This window comes from Crinia signifera, chromosome 6 (assembly GCF_055691185.1).
Source record: "Crinia signifera chromosome 6, ASM5569118v1, whole genome shotgun sequence".
In the NCBI taxonomy this organism is placed as follows: domain Eukaryota; kingdom Metazoa; phylum Chordata; class Amphibia; order Anura; family Myobatrachidae; genus Crinia; species Crinia signifera.
Window position 1 is genome coordinate 170,660,014 of NC_139222.1, and position 20,363 is coordinate 170,680,376.

At 42.9% G+C, this 20,363-nt stretch overlaps 1 protein-coding gene across 5 annotated transcripts in view; it reads left to right on the top strand.

Moving 5' to 3' along the window:
* The window catches only part of CACNA1G (calcium voltage-gated channel subunit alpha1 G), a 317,812-nt gene that overhangs the window by 81,724 nt on the left and 215,725 nt on the right, over positions 1-20,363 (top strand). For all 5 annotated transcript variants that reach the window (XM_083148098.1, XM_083148097.1, XM_083148094.1 and 2 more), the window contains exon 2: positions 19,459-19,571. In XM_083148098.1, the coding sequence (XP_083004224.1) occupies positions 19,459-19,571 (113 nt within the window). The remainder of the gene's footprint in view (positions 1-19,458; positions 19,572-20,363) is intronic.

The following is a 20,363-nucleotide window of genomic DNA, read 5'->3' on the forward strand; positions in this document are numbered from 1 at the left end:
GATTTTTCCAGTCTGTGCAAATGTAAGACTGACCCTACCACAACTTTGAGAAAGATACAGGATGATCTAGGCCAGCGCTGACGGCGCACACCCTCCCTTAAAAAGCTTGGGAACACCTTTATTTTTTTCAGACAAGACACTCCTATAAAATAACGGGTCTTTCTGTCAGTCAAATTGTGAGGGGATTGTGAAGAACTATTTTCATTATCTCTGTCGCTACTTTGACTCGAGTCGTAGCATGCATTTGTTCGATAATTTAACAGATTACAAATTTGCACAAAAGTGATCAACTCTGAATCGGCCCTAATACTGCAATAAGTACAATGATAGCTAGGGGCCCTTTCACCACCCGGGACCAGTTCATCATCAGCGGCCACAAGTTGCAGTGATGGATACTTAACTACTAGAGCTGATCCTGAAATCCCAAACACTGAAGGGATTTACCACTGCACATACTGTACATGAACCAGGCAGTGGAGGGATCCTATAAGATCAATCTTTCAACAACGGACTTCCTTCTCATAGGAAGGAGGGGGACTGTGGGAGCTAATACCATATGATAAGAGAGTCGCTTCCTGCAGGGAGTTTGCAGAATACTAGACAGAACCATTACCTTGTATTGACAAGCATTTACCATACTTGTTTCCTCCCACCTCTCCTGTTCCAAATGGTCATTTTTCTGGGCGCTTGGAATGGGAAATTCCTGAATTCAGTTACAGTTTTTCCTCTGGTGGACCACTGACCACCAGAGGAAAAAAAAAACATGTCGAGAAATTAAAAACAAAAAGCAAATAAGCAAAGGGCATATATCCTTATGAACACTCTATTAAGCTTATGGAACTGATAATTAAGTATTCAACTCGCTGTCTGTTGTGGCAGTGGACAATTATTTACCAAAGCAATTGCTCATGTGCAGGGAAAGCAGCTACGAAACACAGCTGTCCCCATAATTTGATGACACATCTCCAGAAGTAACTGCTACAGAAAACGTTATGGAGAAAGAATTTGGTGGCAGATAAGAACCACTTGGCCCATCTAGTCTGTCCTAAATACATGTGCATGGCCACTTTTAGTGTTTGTGACATATGTTTTGGATTGTATCTCCACCAGTGTTTTGAATCTGTATCTGTTCCAAAACACCACACTTAACTGTTTGTGTTTTGTGTTTTAGATCTGTATTTTTTTCTCCTACGCTATTATTAACCTCAATAACATAAATTTCCACTCATTTCCAGTCTATCCTGAATACCTCACAATGTTGTTTTTATGCCAAAAGATTGCACCGAGGTAGCTAGATTACTATGCTTAGCGACACAAGTGGGCAGCACAAACACATGGCCCATCTAATAGCGGCACTGCAGCGGCAGATAGGTTGTCAGTATGTCAGTTTGAAAAACTAGGCCCCAAAGAGCACATAATGCCCCCAAAAAAGAGGTGCAAGATGGAATTGTCCTTGGGAAATCCCACCCACCCTTTTGTTGCGTAAAAAGGACATGCACACTGTCTTTAACAAACCAATCAGTTTAGCTACAGGGTCCGCCACATGACTATGTCTGATAGTATTGGTTTGTTTGAGCCCCCAGAAAAAAATAAGCAAATTATCTCTCCCTGTACAAACCGGCTCTACAGAGGCAAGATGTCGTCCTCATCCTCTGATTCCTCACCCCTTCAGTGTGTGCTTCCTCATTCTTACGGACTATCAATTCGTCCCCGCTGGACTCCACAATCACAGGTCATTAGTAGTCTCTGGTGGCAATTGCTAGTCTTCATTGAAGAATTGATAATTCATTTTGATGAACATCATCTTCTCCACATTTTGCAGAAGCAACCTCCTACGCCGCTCGCTGACCAGGTTCCCGGCTGCACTAAAAACTCTTTTTGAGTACACACTGGAAGCGGGACAACTCAGGTAAAATATTATAGGTACAGACTCTCTGTATGCTGTCATCAAAGTAATCCTCCACCCTTTTTTCAGTGGTGACAGTATCATATGCAGAGACAGTAGACATGTCAGCAATCGTTGGCAGGTCCTTCAGTCTGGACCAGATGTCCAAACTAACTCCTGCCTGCCCTGCATCACTGCCAATGGTTTCTTCACAGCCACAGGTGTGGGAGAAAATGAAGGAGCTGTTGCCATGTCACGGTCTGCTTTAGATGACAATCTCCTGACCAACAGGTTATTGCACCGCTGCAGACTTGTGTCCGTGAGAAACAGAGACACAACATAGGCTTTAAACCGAGGATTGAGCATGGTAGCCAGAATGTATTCCTCTGACTTTAATAGGCTGACCACCCTTGTATCCTGGCAAAGCGAATGAAGGGCTTCATCCACAAAAGCTACATGCTTTGCGGAATCTCAATGCTTCCGCTCCTCCTTCACTTTCTCCAGATGCTTCTGCAACAGCCTGATCAGGGGAATGAATTGACTCAAGTTGGCAGTGTCCGTTTTGAAATAACCCATTTTGGGGTGTTATTTATTATATGCAGGCGGCAGAGGAGAGTGTACCCCTAAACCGCATACACACAGCAAAGCCTGAAAAAATTATATGGATTAAAATAACCCTTTTATTTTGGGGTAATTTATTATATGCAGGTGGCACAGTAGAGTGTACCCAGCCCACACGCACAGCAAAGCCTGTAAAAATTAGACAGATTACAATAAATCTTTATTTTTTTTTAGAGTGTACACTGGACAGTCACTGGACTTATACAGCTGTTAGCTGTACTGAATTTAATATTAGAACTGGACTTAATGGCAGTACCACAGGACTAGCAGTACCAATGGACATAACAGCAGTAACACTGGACTTAACTGCAGCACTGAACTTATCGACAGTACCACAGGACTTAACGGCACAGCAGTACCACTGGACTAGCAGTATCACTGGACATAACAGCAGTACCACTGAACATAACAGCAGTACCCCTGGACTTAACGTCACTACCACTGAACTTAATGGCAGTACCACTGGACTTAACAGCAGTGCCACTGGACTTTGTCAGTGCCACTGGACTATCACTGGACTGGCCTATACAGCACTATCCCTTGGTAGATATAGTTGAAGAAATTAATTAGCACTTCCTCGGAGGACTTGGCTTATGATTTTCTTTAAAACAATGTTCTTTAGCTTTTCAGTTGCTTATAATTAAATTAAATATAATTAAAGCAATTATGTTTCAGAATTACCTAATTTGCACCTAAACACTAGTGACTGACGAAATGATGCTACTTCCCATGACAGTGTGTGCGCTACATACGCATATATGTACAGTATGTATGTTCTTTCTATATATAACTTCATTAACCACTTGAGTGATGAGGCTCTGTTGCAATATGGACAAGTCATTCTTCATGTTATGCCTGTGAAACAGGAGAGTTGATAATAGGCACCCAGATTACCAAGTCTCAATGTTTGCTCTCTCCAAAATACTGGAGATAGTATATCTGTCTTCATATTTGACCCACATAATCTTTCATAGGCACAACTGAGTGTAAACTTCTATGAACAGCATAATAGAGACGGTTACAACTTTATAAAATCATTTTCTTTCTTAAGTTGCCCATACACAGTGCGTTTTTCAGGTGTGATGCGATGCGAGCTCTGGCGCACATCACACAGCACAGAAAGTGCAGCCGGTGCATTTAGTACTAGATTGCATTGTATCTAATACAAATATATATAAATAAGGGAGCTTCACTGGGCTGTTGTAGCCTGGGCTGTTGGGTTATATTAGAAGGGTTTATTTAAAATGGTTCTATAATGAAACAACAAATTCAGGACTTATTCAGGACTTAAACAGGTCGAAAACAGATGAAACCATCACCACCACATCTTCAAGCCTAAGAAAGTTTGTATACCCTTTTGCAATAACCTCTAAAATTGAACTTATGTACCTAACCTGCATTCCTATATACCCACACGGTCACTATGCTGCCTGTTTGTGTATGTGATACAACAATTCTAATAACATAATCTGCTTCTATATTGTACTACCTGTGTTTGAAAATTTAGACATTGCTGCCTTGCTAATTGGAGCCATATTAGCCTGGTGTCTGCTTCGCCAAATACAGGGTAACTCCACAACTGGAAACATTTACTTCACTGCAAGCCATAGCATTGTACAGTCAGTGCTAGTCAGAGTGCACTCACATATATGTAGGGTTTACAAATGACTATCTGAGCAACACCAGTAAGCTGGTATTAACTATTGCAAGTCTAATATAACTCTCTGCCTATATAACTCTGTTCAAATACACCATGTACTACAAACTATTGCTCTGCATTGCTCTCCATGGTTTTCTCTCAAAATCAGTCTCTTCTCTCTCTCTCTCTCTCTCACTCTCTCTCCCTGAAACTCAGCCCTCTATACACATTTCTGCCTCCATTATCCACACCCCTCTTATTAACACTCATGAGATTTTTACATATCTCTCTACATTGACAATAACATCCACAAACTATCGCCATAAACAACATTCACAAACCACCTGCAGCTATACCTATCTCTCTCTACTGCTTCTATTAGCTGGTGACATTTCACTTAATCCAGGCCCCAGCTGCTTGCCCCGCTCGCAGACACCTAACTCTCAGGAACATAGTAATCCAGCTAACCTCATAAACATCAAATGCCTCCCTTCATCCCCCAAATCACTAAAATGCGCGTTATGGAATGGCAACAAATTAACATCCATCAACGACCTCTTCATTTCAAACAACTTCAACCTGCTTGCTATAGCTGAAACATGGCTCTCACAATCAGATACAGCCTCCCCTGCAGCCCTGTCACACGGTGGTCTCCACACACACCTCCAGGCCTGGTGACAGCAGAGGAGGTGGGGTTGGAATATTACTATCCCAATCCTTCACATACACAGTTATACTACAGGTTCCATCACTCACATTCACATCATTTGAAGTACATTCCATCAGAACTTACACTCCTTTCTCGCTGCGTGTTGCAGCGATCTATCACCCATCTGGGCAGCCAACACGATTTCTGGAAGATTTTTCTGCCTGGCTCTCTCACTTTCTTTCCTCTGACATCTCAACCATCATCATGGGTGACTTCAACATTGCTATTGATAGCCCAAAATCTGCTGCTCATGTCTCCAAACTACTCTCTCTAACCTCCTCTCTTGGCCTTTCCCAATGGACTGACTCCTCTACTCATCGGGATGGCCACTGCCTTGATCTGATATTCATTAAGCTGTGCTCAGTGTCTGAATTCACCAATACTCCTTTCACTCTCTCAGATCACAACCTTATCTCCTGCATGCTGTCCTCTAGTACTTCTAACTCAAAAACACAGAAATCATTTAATCCCCCTCAAGCCCGCAGAAATATTAATGATATTAATTTTCAAGTACTCTCCTCCTCACTGCAACAACAGCTTGCTCCTATTTCTGCATTCACTACTCCTGAGATGGAGTTATGGGATTGGGACCACAAATATGTGGCTTATTATGAATTGGGGACACAGTCATGTTGCATAATATGAGTTGGTGGCATTACAGTGGTATATTGTAAATTGGGGCATTTCTGTGGCATATTATGAATTGGAAACACAAATATATGGAATATAAATTGGGGATACATATATGCAGAATAATATGATTTGGGGCATTATCCACTTTGTGGATTATTGTGAGTTAGGGCACTGGGCTTCAGCATATTATAAATTGGGGCACTGCATTATGGCTTATAAATCATGTGGCACTGCTGTGTGAAATATTATGAACCAGGTGGCTCTGCACTAATTATTAATTGGGGGCACTCTTGCCTGGCATATGAATTGGGAGCAATAGAAGCTATCGCTGAAAAAAACAAATGTGGCCCTTCATTCAAAGTAATTTGCTTAATATGGCATTCCAAAGTTAAGATGCTTCTAATATAGAGACTCGTGTTATCATTGTCTACTCTAATGTAATACCATTTTTATTTCAGTTTGAACATGTGGTGTTTTTTAATCCTTTATTTCCTATGCCAGAAATATTGATTTCAGCTAAATCCATTGGCAATCATTCTACGTATAGAATACATTTACTTACAGCTGCATTGTCACTTTAAATGAAATAGTATGCTGGCCTTGCAATTCAGACATGAGCAGTACAGCCTTGATCAAGCCCTCACGAAATCTGAGCTCAAATTCAGAGCCAAGTGAAAATTGTTTCCAAACTGTGCACCTCCTCTATCCTTTGTCCTGTGAGGTTGGCCTTGCATGACTAGAAGCCTGTTGCATAACTTCAGAGACAAATGTGTATGGCTAGAGGAGGTACCCTCCCTCCTCCATGTGTCTCTAAACCTATCCAGTCTGCACACAAAAGGGTCCTGTGGGGCTTAGTTTCCATATTTATTTTTTGTCTGCTTTATTCGAATTAAATACATCTGGGAAACCACTCAGTTGGGTTGCCAGAACACAGTGAGGAGAAAAAAAAAAATAAAAGAGAGTGAAAGTCAGAATAAAAAAAAATACCAATGCAGTTTCAGTTAACTTTTTTGTTACCGTGGAGTTGATACATGTCCTGGTTGTGATCACTATTAATGCTATAAAATCACTTAGGAATGATGACTTTGAACTTGACTACCCTAGGTACTTATTCTGCTTGATTCGCAAGGCTGCGAATTCGTAGCCTTGCAAGTCCACCACAAGCCGCCCTGCGAATGCCCATACGCATGCCTCCCCCTAGCATAACGCATTCGTACGCATGAGCTGCAAATGGATTTTTAACATAAACATCTATTCACAGGCTGTGGGAGAAAACTCACATCATTCGATGGTCACCGACGATCGAATGATGTGGAAGGCACACGCACATCTAAGGTTATTCTGAGGTAACCTTAGATGTGAGTGGGCATTCAGCTGGAAATCACTGGGCGATTTCCATGGGAACGCCCATGAAACGCTGGGCATTCCCATGGGTGCGACTATCCACTGCCACCCCACGCCTCCAGGCCGCAGCCTTGGGTGCATTCACCCAGCGATCAGTCTGTTCACCGTGGCCACACACACCTGGCATATGCACACTCCCTGTGCGAACAAACGGAAACGGACCAGAACAATCACCCCCCCCCCCCCGCAGTCTAAATAGTGCGTTGAAGTGATTATAAGTTCCTTAAATCTTGCTCATCCTTCGAATAAGTTAATGTATTTAATTTAATAAGCAATGAGACCTGTGCTAATGTATGTCACATTTACTGCAGCTTTCAAAACTTGTTGCAGTGTCTTTTTATCTAAAATTATTTTGCTTCAATATTTCATTTATGTTCCATTTATCAAAGCACATTACTTGGTACGTCTTACTTCATGAATACTTGCTCTAACCAATTATCCTGCAGGAAGACATGGCTGCCAGTTCATCCCAAGTTTCCCTGAGTGACCCCCGAGCTGGCTATTACACCTCATTCTGGCAATCCGTAAAAATGCATATCAAAAATTGTTACATTTGTTAAATAGAAATATCATGCTGCCAAGTGTGCCGAATGCCCACGGACAGTCCTGTGATTTCTATTTTAGTCACATGGCCCGTTTTAGTTTTCTGAGTTGAAATGCGCTGAGTTGACCTGTGTCTTTTTTATGTATTTATCACTATGTGTATTTTTTACCTTGCTTCCTCCTTTGAGCTTCCAGAATGATTTTCAGCAGGGGTAAAGGTGAAAGACATAACTATTGGGCATTTTAGTAACTATTAAGATCCATACACACTGGGCGACTATGCCCAGCGTGTATGGACAGCGATGATGACAATCATCGCTGCGGGAAAAGACGCTCAGTGCATACACACTAAGAGGCTTTCCCCCTACCCAGCGCCGTCGGAGTAGGGGGGGGGAGGTCGGCGTTGCATAGTGGAGCGCTATGCAAAGCCGTCCAGAAAGCCGCTCATCTGCTGGTATAACCAGCAGATGAACGGCTTTCCCGGCGATGTTGCAGGAGCACACAGCAGCGCTCATCGCCGGGCCATACACACTGGGCTGCTTTGAGCTGAAAGCCGCACAAACCTGCTGTTTTGAGCCACTTTCAGCTCAAAGTCACCCAGTGTGTATGGGCTATTAGTCTTTCATTGGGTCACCAGCAAGTTGGTCGACACCATTAGGTCGACATGCATTTAAGCCGACATGTGTCGAGGTCGACATGCAGGAAGGTCGACGTGAGTCTAGGTCAACATGGGTTACGTCGACAGGATCATATGGTCGACAGGGTCATTAGGTCGACATGGGTTAGGTTGACAATCAAAAGGTCAACATGGGGTTTTTCACAGTTTTTTTACCTAAATGTCGACACAGTCTACATGGACACAGGTTAAAGTGCACTGCGTCCCTGTTCGCCGCTACACTCGGCACCGAGCCTGAAGCCGGGGCCGCGGTGCACTTTCAACTGTGTCCAGGTCGACTGTGTCGACATTCGGCTAAAAAAAAACAGAGAAAACCCCCATGTAGACCTTTTTACTGTCGACCTAACCCATGTCGACCTTATGGCCCTGTCGACCTTTTGACCCTGTCGACGTAACCCATGTCAACCTAGACTCATGTCGACCCAATCAGCTGATGCCTGACACAGAGACAACCTGTGATGTGGCAGTTACGCCTGACTGCTTATCACTCTCCATTTTATCACTTTTGAAGCTTCTGCATCTTGTGCATCTGGCCCATAGGGAGACGGAATGGTGAAGCAAATTATGTATTAGCATAGTCCATGTACATCCGCAGCCATTCATCATTAGCTACAGTAAGTGCATCTTCAACCTTTCCACTGCTACTATAGTTTTGTGAAACTACAAGTTCTAACATGTTTTTTAAGATGCAGTATGCTCAGCATATTGACAGTGAACATTTAACGTTCATTGGGTGACATTTAATAGAATGCGATTTTCTCGCATTTTTAGAAATCGCACCATATCGCCGCAAATCGCAATTTTAGAACTTTTCCCTTGTAATCCACATATTTAATGAAATGCGAATTTGCAGGGAAAAATTGCGATATGGTGCGATTTGTGGTGATTTTAAGTCATTGGAAAAGTGCGCATTTTCAGTCATGAAAATGTGCACATTTCAAAACATGCGATTTTTGTTAAAAAAAAAATGCGAAAAAAACAGCGTGGGGTCCCCCCCCTCCTGAGCATAATCAGCCCCGGGCTCAAAGAGCCAGTGTGGAAGTCTAGTTGCACACACGCCATTTTAGGATAGTATGGCCGCCATCTTGGTTCGCAGAGTTGCGCAAATAAAGTTTCCATACCCGAGTATGTGTGACAAAGTGGACCAGAAGAGTAGCCATACTATCACACATAAATTCATAATAACATACTTACACTAAATGAAATATAGTTAAAGGTTTAGAACGCCACACATAGTTTAGTTAGCCCTGCACACATCTGTCTGTATCATGTTTAGTACCGTTCCGTTCCGTTCATTGTGCGAAGTATTCCGGTCATTGCGAATATTTCGCAATATACCCGGCCCGATAGTTATGGACATAATCCATATTCCAGGGACAGTTTCTGTTGAAAGTATGTAACAAAGGAATCTAGATGAAACCGGTTCTTATCACTGCTGACGCCGAAACCATCAAACAAAGGATTCCTAAAGTTCACTCCCCTGGACCTAGCCAAACCAGGTGTATCATCTTACCCCCCAATCACAGCTGAACTGACATACGACCTCTGACCAATGAGAACGGCCTTTGACCTCCCCTTTCTGACCCTATAAGATAGGCGACCCAGAGCAGCCAAACTCTCTTCGGCACATCTACCTTTCCCTAACTTTCTACCGGGCTATAGTTCATCCCTGAACGATAGCGAGCTCTGACCGGACTGCGCTTCGCATATTTGATGAGACGGTAAACAGTTGCATTAACGGTATTTATTCTTATTAGTATTGTTGGCTGATTGTGTCTTGTATCTGTTTCCTTCCCCCTAGCAGAGCCTGACATAGATATTCATTGATAATCTATTGTATTACCTGTTAAACCTGTATTTTCTATTCCTGTAACCCCCTTTGTCCATTAGGGACTTAAATACAACCTTTTTATGGAGTTCTTATCTCCATACTTCTATACTGTGGTTTGTGTCTGTTATTCGCATTTTGCGACAAAGATATATTACGGACACTGTCCATAAAGGTATATTTGCAGATTAGAGACAAATTACTGCGAAGGGATCTCTTATTAAGGTATTGGTTCTTGGGTGTATAATACACAATAAAGGTACGCTACGCTGTGCTACGTTTTGTTCGCACGTAGTTAGGTATAAAGGGTACGCAGGTTACGGACACATTACGTAACCTGCTCTTTTCACTTATTGTATCTCTGGTCATATTTAATCACCATTAACACCAGTCCTGGTTTTATAAAATCATGGGGCAAACCAAATATGGGGGTCAAAAGGAGTAGGGGTCCCCCGTATTTCAAGATCCAGAACCGGGCCCAACCAGCCAGCAGGCTAATGCCACAGCCGGGGGGAGACTTTTTATACAAGTCCCCCTGGCCAAAGCATTCATCCCCCTGACCGGTCAGCATGGGCAGGGGTCCTGGGGAAGTGGAGACCCCCCCAAATAAGCCCCCCCCCCTCCAGAACTTACCTGCCCATGCTGAAGCCCGGGGCTGTCCTCGATGCCCCTGGGCTGTGGGCATCGAGCTGATATTTGGTGTAAAAAATAGAAAAACTATGGTGTATTGCTGTGGCACTACAAGTCCCAGCAAGGAGACTTGGAGAACCACAAGTCCCAGCATACGGGGCAATAAAGGGCCCCGCATATTTGTACTGCCCCAGCAGTACAAATTAGGGATGTGCACCATCCACTTTTCAGGTTTTGGGTTTGGGGTTCTGATTATCTTGAGGTTTTGGGTTCTAATGGGTTTTGGCAAAACACCTCCTAAGTGTTTTGTGTTTGGATTTTTGGGGTTTTGGGTTGTGATTTTTTGTTAAAAAAGCATAAAAACTGCTAAAATCGCAGCATTTTGTGGGTTTTTTTTTTGCTTATACGCTATATTAACCTCAATAACATTCATTTCCACTTATTTCCAGTCTATTCTGAACACCTCACAATATTGTTTTTAGGGCAAAAGGTTGCACGAGGTAGCTGGATAACTATGCTAAGCCACACAAGTGTGCGGCACAAACACGTGGCTCATGTAAGAGTGGCACTGCAGCAGTAGATCTGGCAGTACTAGGCACCAGACAGGTAGATACGGCAGTACTAGGCACAAGACAGGTAGATACATCAGCAATACTAGTATATGTGCACCAGCAGAATTTATATAATTCATTTTATTATTAGGTACTGCTTGGCAGTGGCACTCAGTGGCACATGTCAGTGCACCAGCAGCATGGAATTATTTTTTACAGTGCCACGCAGCACAAGTATTATTTTTTTATTAAATTAGATATAGCAGCCTAGTATGTAGTTGTACTACTAGGTAGGTACACTTAGGCAGTAACACTGCCAGTGGCAACAGTGGACTGAGTAAATAATACGGGCAACCTCTATTCACAGTATTCAGTGCAGGCAGCACCAGTGGACTAAATATAATTCAATTAATTAAGTATTAAGGTACTTGTTTCCTAGCACGGCCACAATCGCGGCCATCGGGTGTAATTTTTAGTGGCCTGCGACGCGACCGACGCGATGCCCCGATTTTGCCATTGAAATGCATTGAAAACAGTGAAAATCGCGTCGTGTGCGGCTAAAAATGCTTAAATGGTCCACACGCGATGGCCGCGATTTCCCCATAGGGAACAATGTTAAATGGGTAACTTTACCCGCGATGACCGCGATTTCCCATAGGAAACAATGTTAAATGGGTCAATTTACCCAAATCATCATAGAGAACAATGGTAAATGGGCCAGAAACCCCAAAAACGCCCCTGACCAGTGAAATGTCCCCCCAAAAGTAGTTTACGCCACCCCGCGATCAACGTGCACCCGAAGCGTGGCGAGCGCAGCGAGCCCGCGAGGGGCGGCGGTACGCGTCCTCCGACCTTTTCATACCCCCACTATCCACGTCGGCGTGGAGTTGAGAATAGAATAGTGTGGCGAGCACAACGAGCCACCGAGCCCGAAGCGTGGCGAGCGCAGCGAGCCCCGCGAGGGGACGCGGATACCTTCACAGGTAAACGCGTCCCTTCGTGGGCTTCACAGGTATCCGCGTCCGCTCGACACGCTTCGGGCTCGGTGGCTCGCTGCGCTCGCCACACTATTCTATTCTCAACTCCACGCCGACGTGGATAGTGGTGGTATGAAAAGGTCGGAGGACGCGTACCGCCGCCCCTCGCGGGCTCGCTGCGCTCGCCACGCTTCGGGTTCACGTTGATCGCGGGGTGGCGTATACTACTTTTGGGGGGATATTTCAATGTTCAGGGGTGTTTTTGGCCCATTTACCATTGTTCCCAATGATAATTTGGGTAAATTGAGCCATTTCACATTGTTTCCTATGGGAAATCGGGGTCATCGCGGGTAAATTGAGGCATTTAACATTGTTCTCTATGGGGATGCCCGCGATGCCCCCGATTTTACACCCGATGACCGCGATCATGATCGTTGTGGCCGTGCTAGGAAACAAGTACCAGTATTAATAATATAGCCCCCTAGTAGGTAGAGAAAATAAACTACTAGGTAGGTAGGTAGGTAGGCAGGCAGGCAGTAGCACTGCCAATGGTCACCACAAAAGGTAGTTATTATATTACACACCACCAGAAGCTTTATGCAGTGCACCAGCAGAATTTATAATAATTAATTTTATTATATTAGGTACTGCTTGGCAGTGGCACTCAGTGGCACACGTCAGTGCACCAGCAACATGGAATTATTTTTACAGTCCCACACAGCACAAGTATTATTTTTTAATTAAATTAGATATAGCAGCCTAGTATGTACTAGGTAGGTACACTAGGTAGGCAGTAGCACTGCCAGTGGCAACAGTGGACTGAGTAACTAAATAATACTGGCAGATTCAGTGCAGGCAGCACCAGTGGACTATATATAATATAATTAATTATTCATATATATTACAGCACAGTACCAGAGGTAGGCCCCAGCACAGAGGAGACAGTAGTACTACAGGTACACTCCTCCTTGCTAGGGAGAGCCCACCCTAAGCAGAGATGAGAACAGAGTACACAGCAGCACTGAGGGAGACAGCCCCAGCGAATAAAATAATTACAGCACAGCACACCAGAGGTAGACCGCACAGAGGAGACAGTAGTAGTACTACATGTACACAGTTAGACTACACAGCAGCACTGAGAGACAGCCCCAGCGAATAAAAAATATTGCGTTCATGGTCAAGCTCAAGTTTAAGCCCCAGCAGCAGCACCAACACACCCTCTCCCAACCCACTACTAGACTGGAGTGAAGATGGCGGGCGCAGCAGCCGCTTTTAAAGCCTCGCGAAATCCGGCGCCGGGAGATGACGTTCTGACCACGCGGACGGACCCGAGTCAGGCGGGAATCTCTGAGCGCTGCTCGGAACCGGGCTCAGAATGATGACGGGGCTCGGATCTCTGGAATCCGAGTCTGCACATCTCTAGTACAAATAGTTAAAAAAATACACAAACACACACTTGCTTACAGTAAAACTTTATTTCATATGTAGCCCATTCATCCATACTTACCTATGTTGATAGAAGATCGGTCCCCTTCTCCTGTAGAATCCATAGTGGGGTACCTGTGGATAGAAAACATACTTACCAGACGTCTTCTGAGCTTCTCCGGGAGCCCAGTAACGCTGTTCCCATGGTCCGGTCTTCTGTTTACCTACCCCCAATATTCTCACCACTTTCTTACTATACTGTAAATAATAATTGTTGTTGTCTACGTTATATCCGTCTATCTGCATGTTCTATGTTGATTGTACCATATTTCTCATTTATTTAGAGGAATTTTTTAATACATATCCATTAAAAGTGAAATTTTACTTAACTAATATCTTTTCATGAGGCTTGTGCCCCACACAGGGAGACTTCTACATGTCCTCTCTTGGACATATCTTTTCTCATTGACCTAACGCTTGTGTTGACCTAATGACCTGTCGACCTTGTCCCATGTGAACTTGTCCCATGTCGACCTAGACCCATATTGACCTTTCCCCATGTTGACCTAATGGTGTCGACCTAATGCTTGTCGACCATCATGCTGTAGACCAAATTATCCCAACCCATACTTACCTACTCTCCCGGGTCTATAGCATCATTTTGGCCATGCTGCCTCCTCTTCCTAGACCCGTAATTTGTGGGATTATGATACAGTGGGAGTGGGGCTAAATAACACAAAGGGGGAAATTTACTAAGAATACAAATACAAAAAATTGTATTCGTATTCTTAATACGAATGACTACGACTGCATACGGTTGTTTCAGCCATATGCAAAGTCGTGTTCCGGAGGGGAATTTACAAAGTAGTCAAATACTACTGCTTTGTAACCCTCCGATGTCATATTATTTCGTATTAACTGCCGTATATACAGTCGCTAATACGAATTCGTACAGGCAGTCTGCACGGATCAGTCAGATCTGTGCAGGCTGCAGAGTGTAAAAAAAAATAGAAAAATAAATTAAAAAAAACAGCGTGGGGTCCCCCTCACGGCTGTAACCAGCACCAGGCTGTAAGAGCAGGGGCTGGTAATAAAAAATCAGGAAACCCGGCAAATAGGGGTTCCCTGATTTTTTTAAACCAGCCCCAGGCTCCAGGTCCGGGGCTGGTTCCCAAAATACGGGGGACAAAATGACTAGGGGTCCCCCGTATTTTAAGAACCAGCCCCAGGCCAAACCAGCCAGCAGGGTAATGCCACAGCCGGGGGACACTTATATAAGGTCCCGCGGCCAAAACATCACCCTACTGACCAGTCAGCCTGGCCAGGGGCCCTGGGGGAGTGGGGACCCCCCCAATAAAGCCCCCCCCCTCCAGGACTTACCTGACCAGGCTGAAGCCTGGTGCTGTCCCCGGTGACCCTGTGCGGTGGTCACCGGGCTGATTTCAGTGTAAAAAAAAGATAAAACTATTGTTTAATACTTTGGAACTATGCGTCCCAGCAAGCCTCCCCCGCAAGCTGGGACTTGGAGAACCACAAGTCCCAGCATGCAGGGCATTAAAGAGCCCGCTGGCACTTGTAGATCCACAGTATTAAATATAGTAAAATAAACACACACTGACACACAAGAAAAATAAAGCTTTATTACATCCAAAGCCCACACATACTGATACTTACCTATCTTGAGCCAGTCGGTAGGTCCCTGGGTCCGGGGCTCCGTGGTCCAGGGCTCCGTGGTGCAGGGGTCCGGCTCTGGGGTCCAGGAGTCCGCAGAAATCCATAGGGGACCTGTGTAGGAAATTCTAATCACAGGTCTCCTCAGGCGTAGATCGCGTCCTCTTCTCTCTGCCGTAGTCCTCCGGTACTTTGAAAAAAAAGAAATCGATAAGCTGGCACCAGCGAACAGGAGAGGCGCTAAATGTTCATCTTCAGCGCTTCTCCTCCGAAGGATTCTATTGGCCGCCTAGCGGCCAATCAGGAGCCAAATTTATTGGGGGGGGGGTGTCCCCACTCCCCCAGGGCCCCTGGCCAGGCTGACTGGTCAGTAGGGTGATGTTTTGGCCGCGGGACCTTATATAATAAGTGTCCCCCGGCTGTGGCATTACCCTGCTGGCTGGTTTGGACTGGGGCTGATTCTTAAAATACGGGGGACCCCTAGTAATTTTGTCCCCCGTATTTTGGGAACCAGCCCCGTACCTGGAGCCTGGGGCTGGTTTTAAAAAATCGGGGAACCCCTATTTGCCGGGTTTCCTGATTTTTTATTACCGGCCCTGGCTCTTTCAGCTTGGTGCTGGTTATAGCCGTGGGGGGGGACCCCACGCTGTTTTTATTTATTTATTTATTTTTCTATTTTTTTTTTACACTAAAGCCTGCACGAATCTGACAGATCCATGCAGGCTAAAGCCAAATACGACAGGAAAATAAAGTGTATTTTCCCGGCCATTCGCGGGCGTTTCACGCCAATTAGCGGCCGTATTTTCAGTACGGCCGCTTAGTAAATCAGGAATCACCATTCTTTTGAATGGTGATTTCTGTCATATTCTATCGATGGTGTATTCATTCGTATTTGTAATTACAAATACAAATGTCCCGTCAATATGTATACGAAAATTCGTATTTTTGGCATAGTAAATGCCAAAAATACGTATACGCCCAAAAAATCGTATTTTCGTATGAAAATATGATTTTTCCCACAAATTTTTGTTAGTAAATTTCACCCAAAGTGTCAACTGCACCTCAGTGACCACCTGCAACTCTCCTCAAGGATTCTTCCAGAGACTAGTTAAAAAAAATAGTCATATACTGTATGACCAAAGGCCAGAGAAATGTGCGAAACTTCACAAACAAATGCAGAAATATGCAAACATTTTGTGGAACAAATGTTTTGAAAATTTCACTCATCTTTAATTTAGAACAGATTGGAAATGATTAATCTGTCAATTGACAGATTAATATGTGGGCTTGTTTTCACAAGCATTGGTGTTTACCTTATTTTTGCATTGTTTTAACATGTGATTAAAACATAATGGGGGAAATTTACTAAAATGTGTATTCTACATCACATGTGATGTTGCTATGGGCAACCAATCAGATCCTGTTTACTATCATCTAGAGGGTTCTAAATAAATAAGAAGTAGATTCTGATTGGTTGCCCATAGCAACATCAAATGTGAAGTAGAATACACATCCTAGTAAATTTCCCCCAATGTCTATTTAGTGTGTTTCTTATAGTTATCAATGGTTCTTACCTCTGTTGGTATTATACATGCTTGCTTATATGCTATAACTGTTCTACTGTCATTTAAGGTGCACTTTTTAAGATTGCACCCTAAATAGTGTTTTATTATAAAGACATACCTAATTAGGTATTGCGTGGTTTTAGCGTAAGTTCTGGTACATCTGTGATCTCTGCCTCTGCTTTCCCTTTAGTCTTTGTATTAGTCACTAGCAGTATGGAGGGTTTACATCTAGGACAATGTGTTATACACAGATACAAAACAAGTGCCTGCATCTGCAAAATAGGGGTGAGCAATTTCTAGGAAGCACATCTGTAGAAGCTGCTCTCTCTGCAAGGACCATTATTAAAAGTGCACATTGAATGACACTACCTTAATTTACAACCATATTACAACAATGTATCTTTATTTTAATGTTAAAGGTGCTTTACGTTATCTTCTTGATTTTGCTAAATGTAGTATAAATCAGTAGTTCCCAACTTGGGTCCTCAAGAACTCCCAACAGTTCATGTTTTCCAGGTCTCAGCACAGAATCCCAAATGAAATAATTAGCTCTACCAGTGGATCTTTTCAAATGTGTCGGTGAATAATGAATACACCTGTGCACCTGCCGGATGACCTGAAAATGTTTAACTTTTGTGGTTACTTGAGAAACGGGGATGGGAACTACTGGAATAAATGATAACTTCATCATTGAAGTTAGGGGCAGGCAAGATGTGCCAAGTGGTTCTTGTCTTCAATTGTATGGTTCTATATTTCTTTTGAAAGAGAACTTAAGTCAAATTAGTTTGAAGATTTCTCGAGATTATTTTACTCCTAAATATTGGCATATATAGACATAGATATATTACTCTCTAAGTAGAGACATACTGGGGGAAATTTAATAGGATGAGAGAATCAGAAAGTGAGAGATTTGATAAGAAATCTCCAGTTTTTTTAAAGCGGCAATCATTTACATTGTAAAAGCAGTTTTGATTCTGAAGTGTAAATGATTGCCGCTTTAAAATAACTGGAGATTTCTTACCAAGTTTCTCACTTTCTGAATTTCTCATCCTATTACATTTCACCCACTGTGTTTTGTCTGATCGTTTTACCACGTGTCAATGGCATGTTTTAATTAGGACTTTATGGACTGATTTTTGTGAATAAACCTAAATTTGTTTTAAAATTACAATTTTAATGCAGAAAAATGTCATTGCGTATAAATTAAACTCAGTAGTTTTCAGCTGGGAATAGTGAGCTGCAGAGAGATACCAGTCACATTTAGCAGGTCCCATGATGTCTCTACAGTCTGCTGCAGCAGATCCTCTAAGGAGCTTTATTCAAGCTACTAACTGGGTTGTCAAATCCCTTGTCCTCTGGGCTTCTCAATCATGCTTGGGACCGTCAGAGTAGCAGGTAGGTAATAGTTACAGCATAAATAGCATAATTCAACCTAAAATAAAGTTTTTCAGTTTCTGATTATATTACAAGTTAAGTTATATAAGTTGTTGAAATGTATAGATCCACTGATTTTTTTTTTTATGACATGCATCTTCTGCCCAGCAAGACCCTCAATGTATGCTTGATAATATTGATGGTAGGGCTGTGTGAGTGGTCATGATATGTGGGGGACATGGCATATTTTGTTACAATGTTTTCCCAGATCCCAGATTTTTTTTTTTTTTCCTTTAAGTTATGACCTCATCTCTCACACTGGGGTAAATGTATGAAGCAGTGATAAGGGAGGAGAAGTGATAAAGCATATGGTACCTTATCATGGGCCAATCAGCTCCTAACTGTTCCTTTTTAAACCCAGCCTGTTACTTAACCGTCAGGAGCTGATTGGCCGGTGAGAAAGTACCAGTCACTTTATCACTTCTCCTCCCTTATCACTGCTTCATACGTCTACCCCACTAGCTCAGTTACTGTGGGATTTGAACCTAGAACAGGTCAACTGACTGAGTTATCTTGACTGTTGGATAGCCCCTCCTCCTCGCACCATGTCTAGCTTATTAATGATTTGATCCAGTTCTTCTATCTATGCATCTTGGTTTCCTATGTTAGAGTCTCTGATTCTTCCACTTTTCTAGATAATTCTGTTTGTAATGTGCCTTGTTTCTCTCTACTTTTGCTGCCTTCTCCTAAGCTGTGGTTGGTTGATTGTTTGTACCAAATCTTTTAATGGACTTTGCTCTTGCCTCATTATTTTGTACTTATTTACCAATTAATGTGCAGCATCTAGGTTGGTTATTTCTTACAGCAATGCCATTCTGTTCTACATGGTATGTTCCTTTCCCTCTTCTCTGTTTACTAACATGATAGTAGAATTAATCGCCTTTGCCTTTGTAAAAGAACAATTACATTTTGGCACTATGCTCATTTGTATTTTTAATGCTCCTCACAAAGCAAAGTACATTTGAACACCATCTGTTGGCCTTCCATGCAATACAAATCTTGGCATACCCTGTATTATTTCTTCCATTTTACTGTGTAATGGGTAATTTTTGTTAAGAACCCCTTTATATTGTCTAGTTATGTTATCATGGTACTTGTATTAGTGCCATTAAGTGGCATGACTGGTATTTGCCATGAATACGCTGATCAATGGAACAATTAAGAAGCAAAATCTGTTATTGGCAGTAGTTCCGGTTTATTGACCCAATGTATACACATTATTTCAGAATTAATTATGGTACGTTTTCCTTGACTTTTCTGTCCTATACCTGGTTTGAACGTTTCAGTATGCTGGTCATCCTCCTGAACTGTGTCACCTTGGGAATGTTCCATCCATGTGAAGACGTTGCTTGTGATTCCCAGCGATGCAAAATTCTACAGGTAAATAAATTATTGCTTTTTCTTAAATGCTTTTATAAATATACACTGTATTCATAGAGATTCATGGCATTATTATATTACATTGATAACATAGTATGGCCTGATTTCTGGACCACACTGGATGCATAAGCACATAGGTGCGGTTCTGCACCTATGTGGACTCAGCAATGCATTTAAGGTCGCGTACTTGTAGCTTGAGACTTCTTTGCAAGTACATGTGTGTCTAGATTTGCCATCTGAATATGCACACTATACAATATATTTTTCCACTGAGCGTCTGGAGGACTCATGAATTACTGTATGGTTATAAGAAACAATAGTAGAAACTTGCACCTCAGGACTGCAGCACAGTGATTACCAAGGTTACCACACCAGAAACAAGATTTGTACAAAAAAATAGGTAAGAACTGTTGCGCTGTCCCAAATCAGCCAATATCGAGAGGGGGATTTATTTCAAATCGCTCCTAATATATTCAGTGCACGTCTGAGTATTCAGGTTCAGGCTTACGGCAATGAGAGATTGGCCAGGAGGGTCACAGTAATATCTCCATACACAGTACCCAATCTGTAATGGTATTTATTATGAATAAAAAAAACCCTGTTTTTACCTGTGGACCTTTGGAGCATTTGTGGTGGTCACAAAGTGTTCGGGACCGAGGATCAAATATACCCTTATATGCACATAGGGCATAGCCCCAAGGTAAGCCTTGCACATTTGGGGACGTGGGGATCAATCGTGGATCCAAAAGATACCATTAAATGCAAATAGGGCAAGAGAGACAGGTCAGTAAC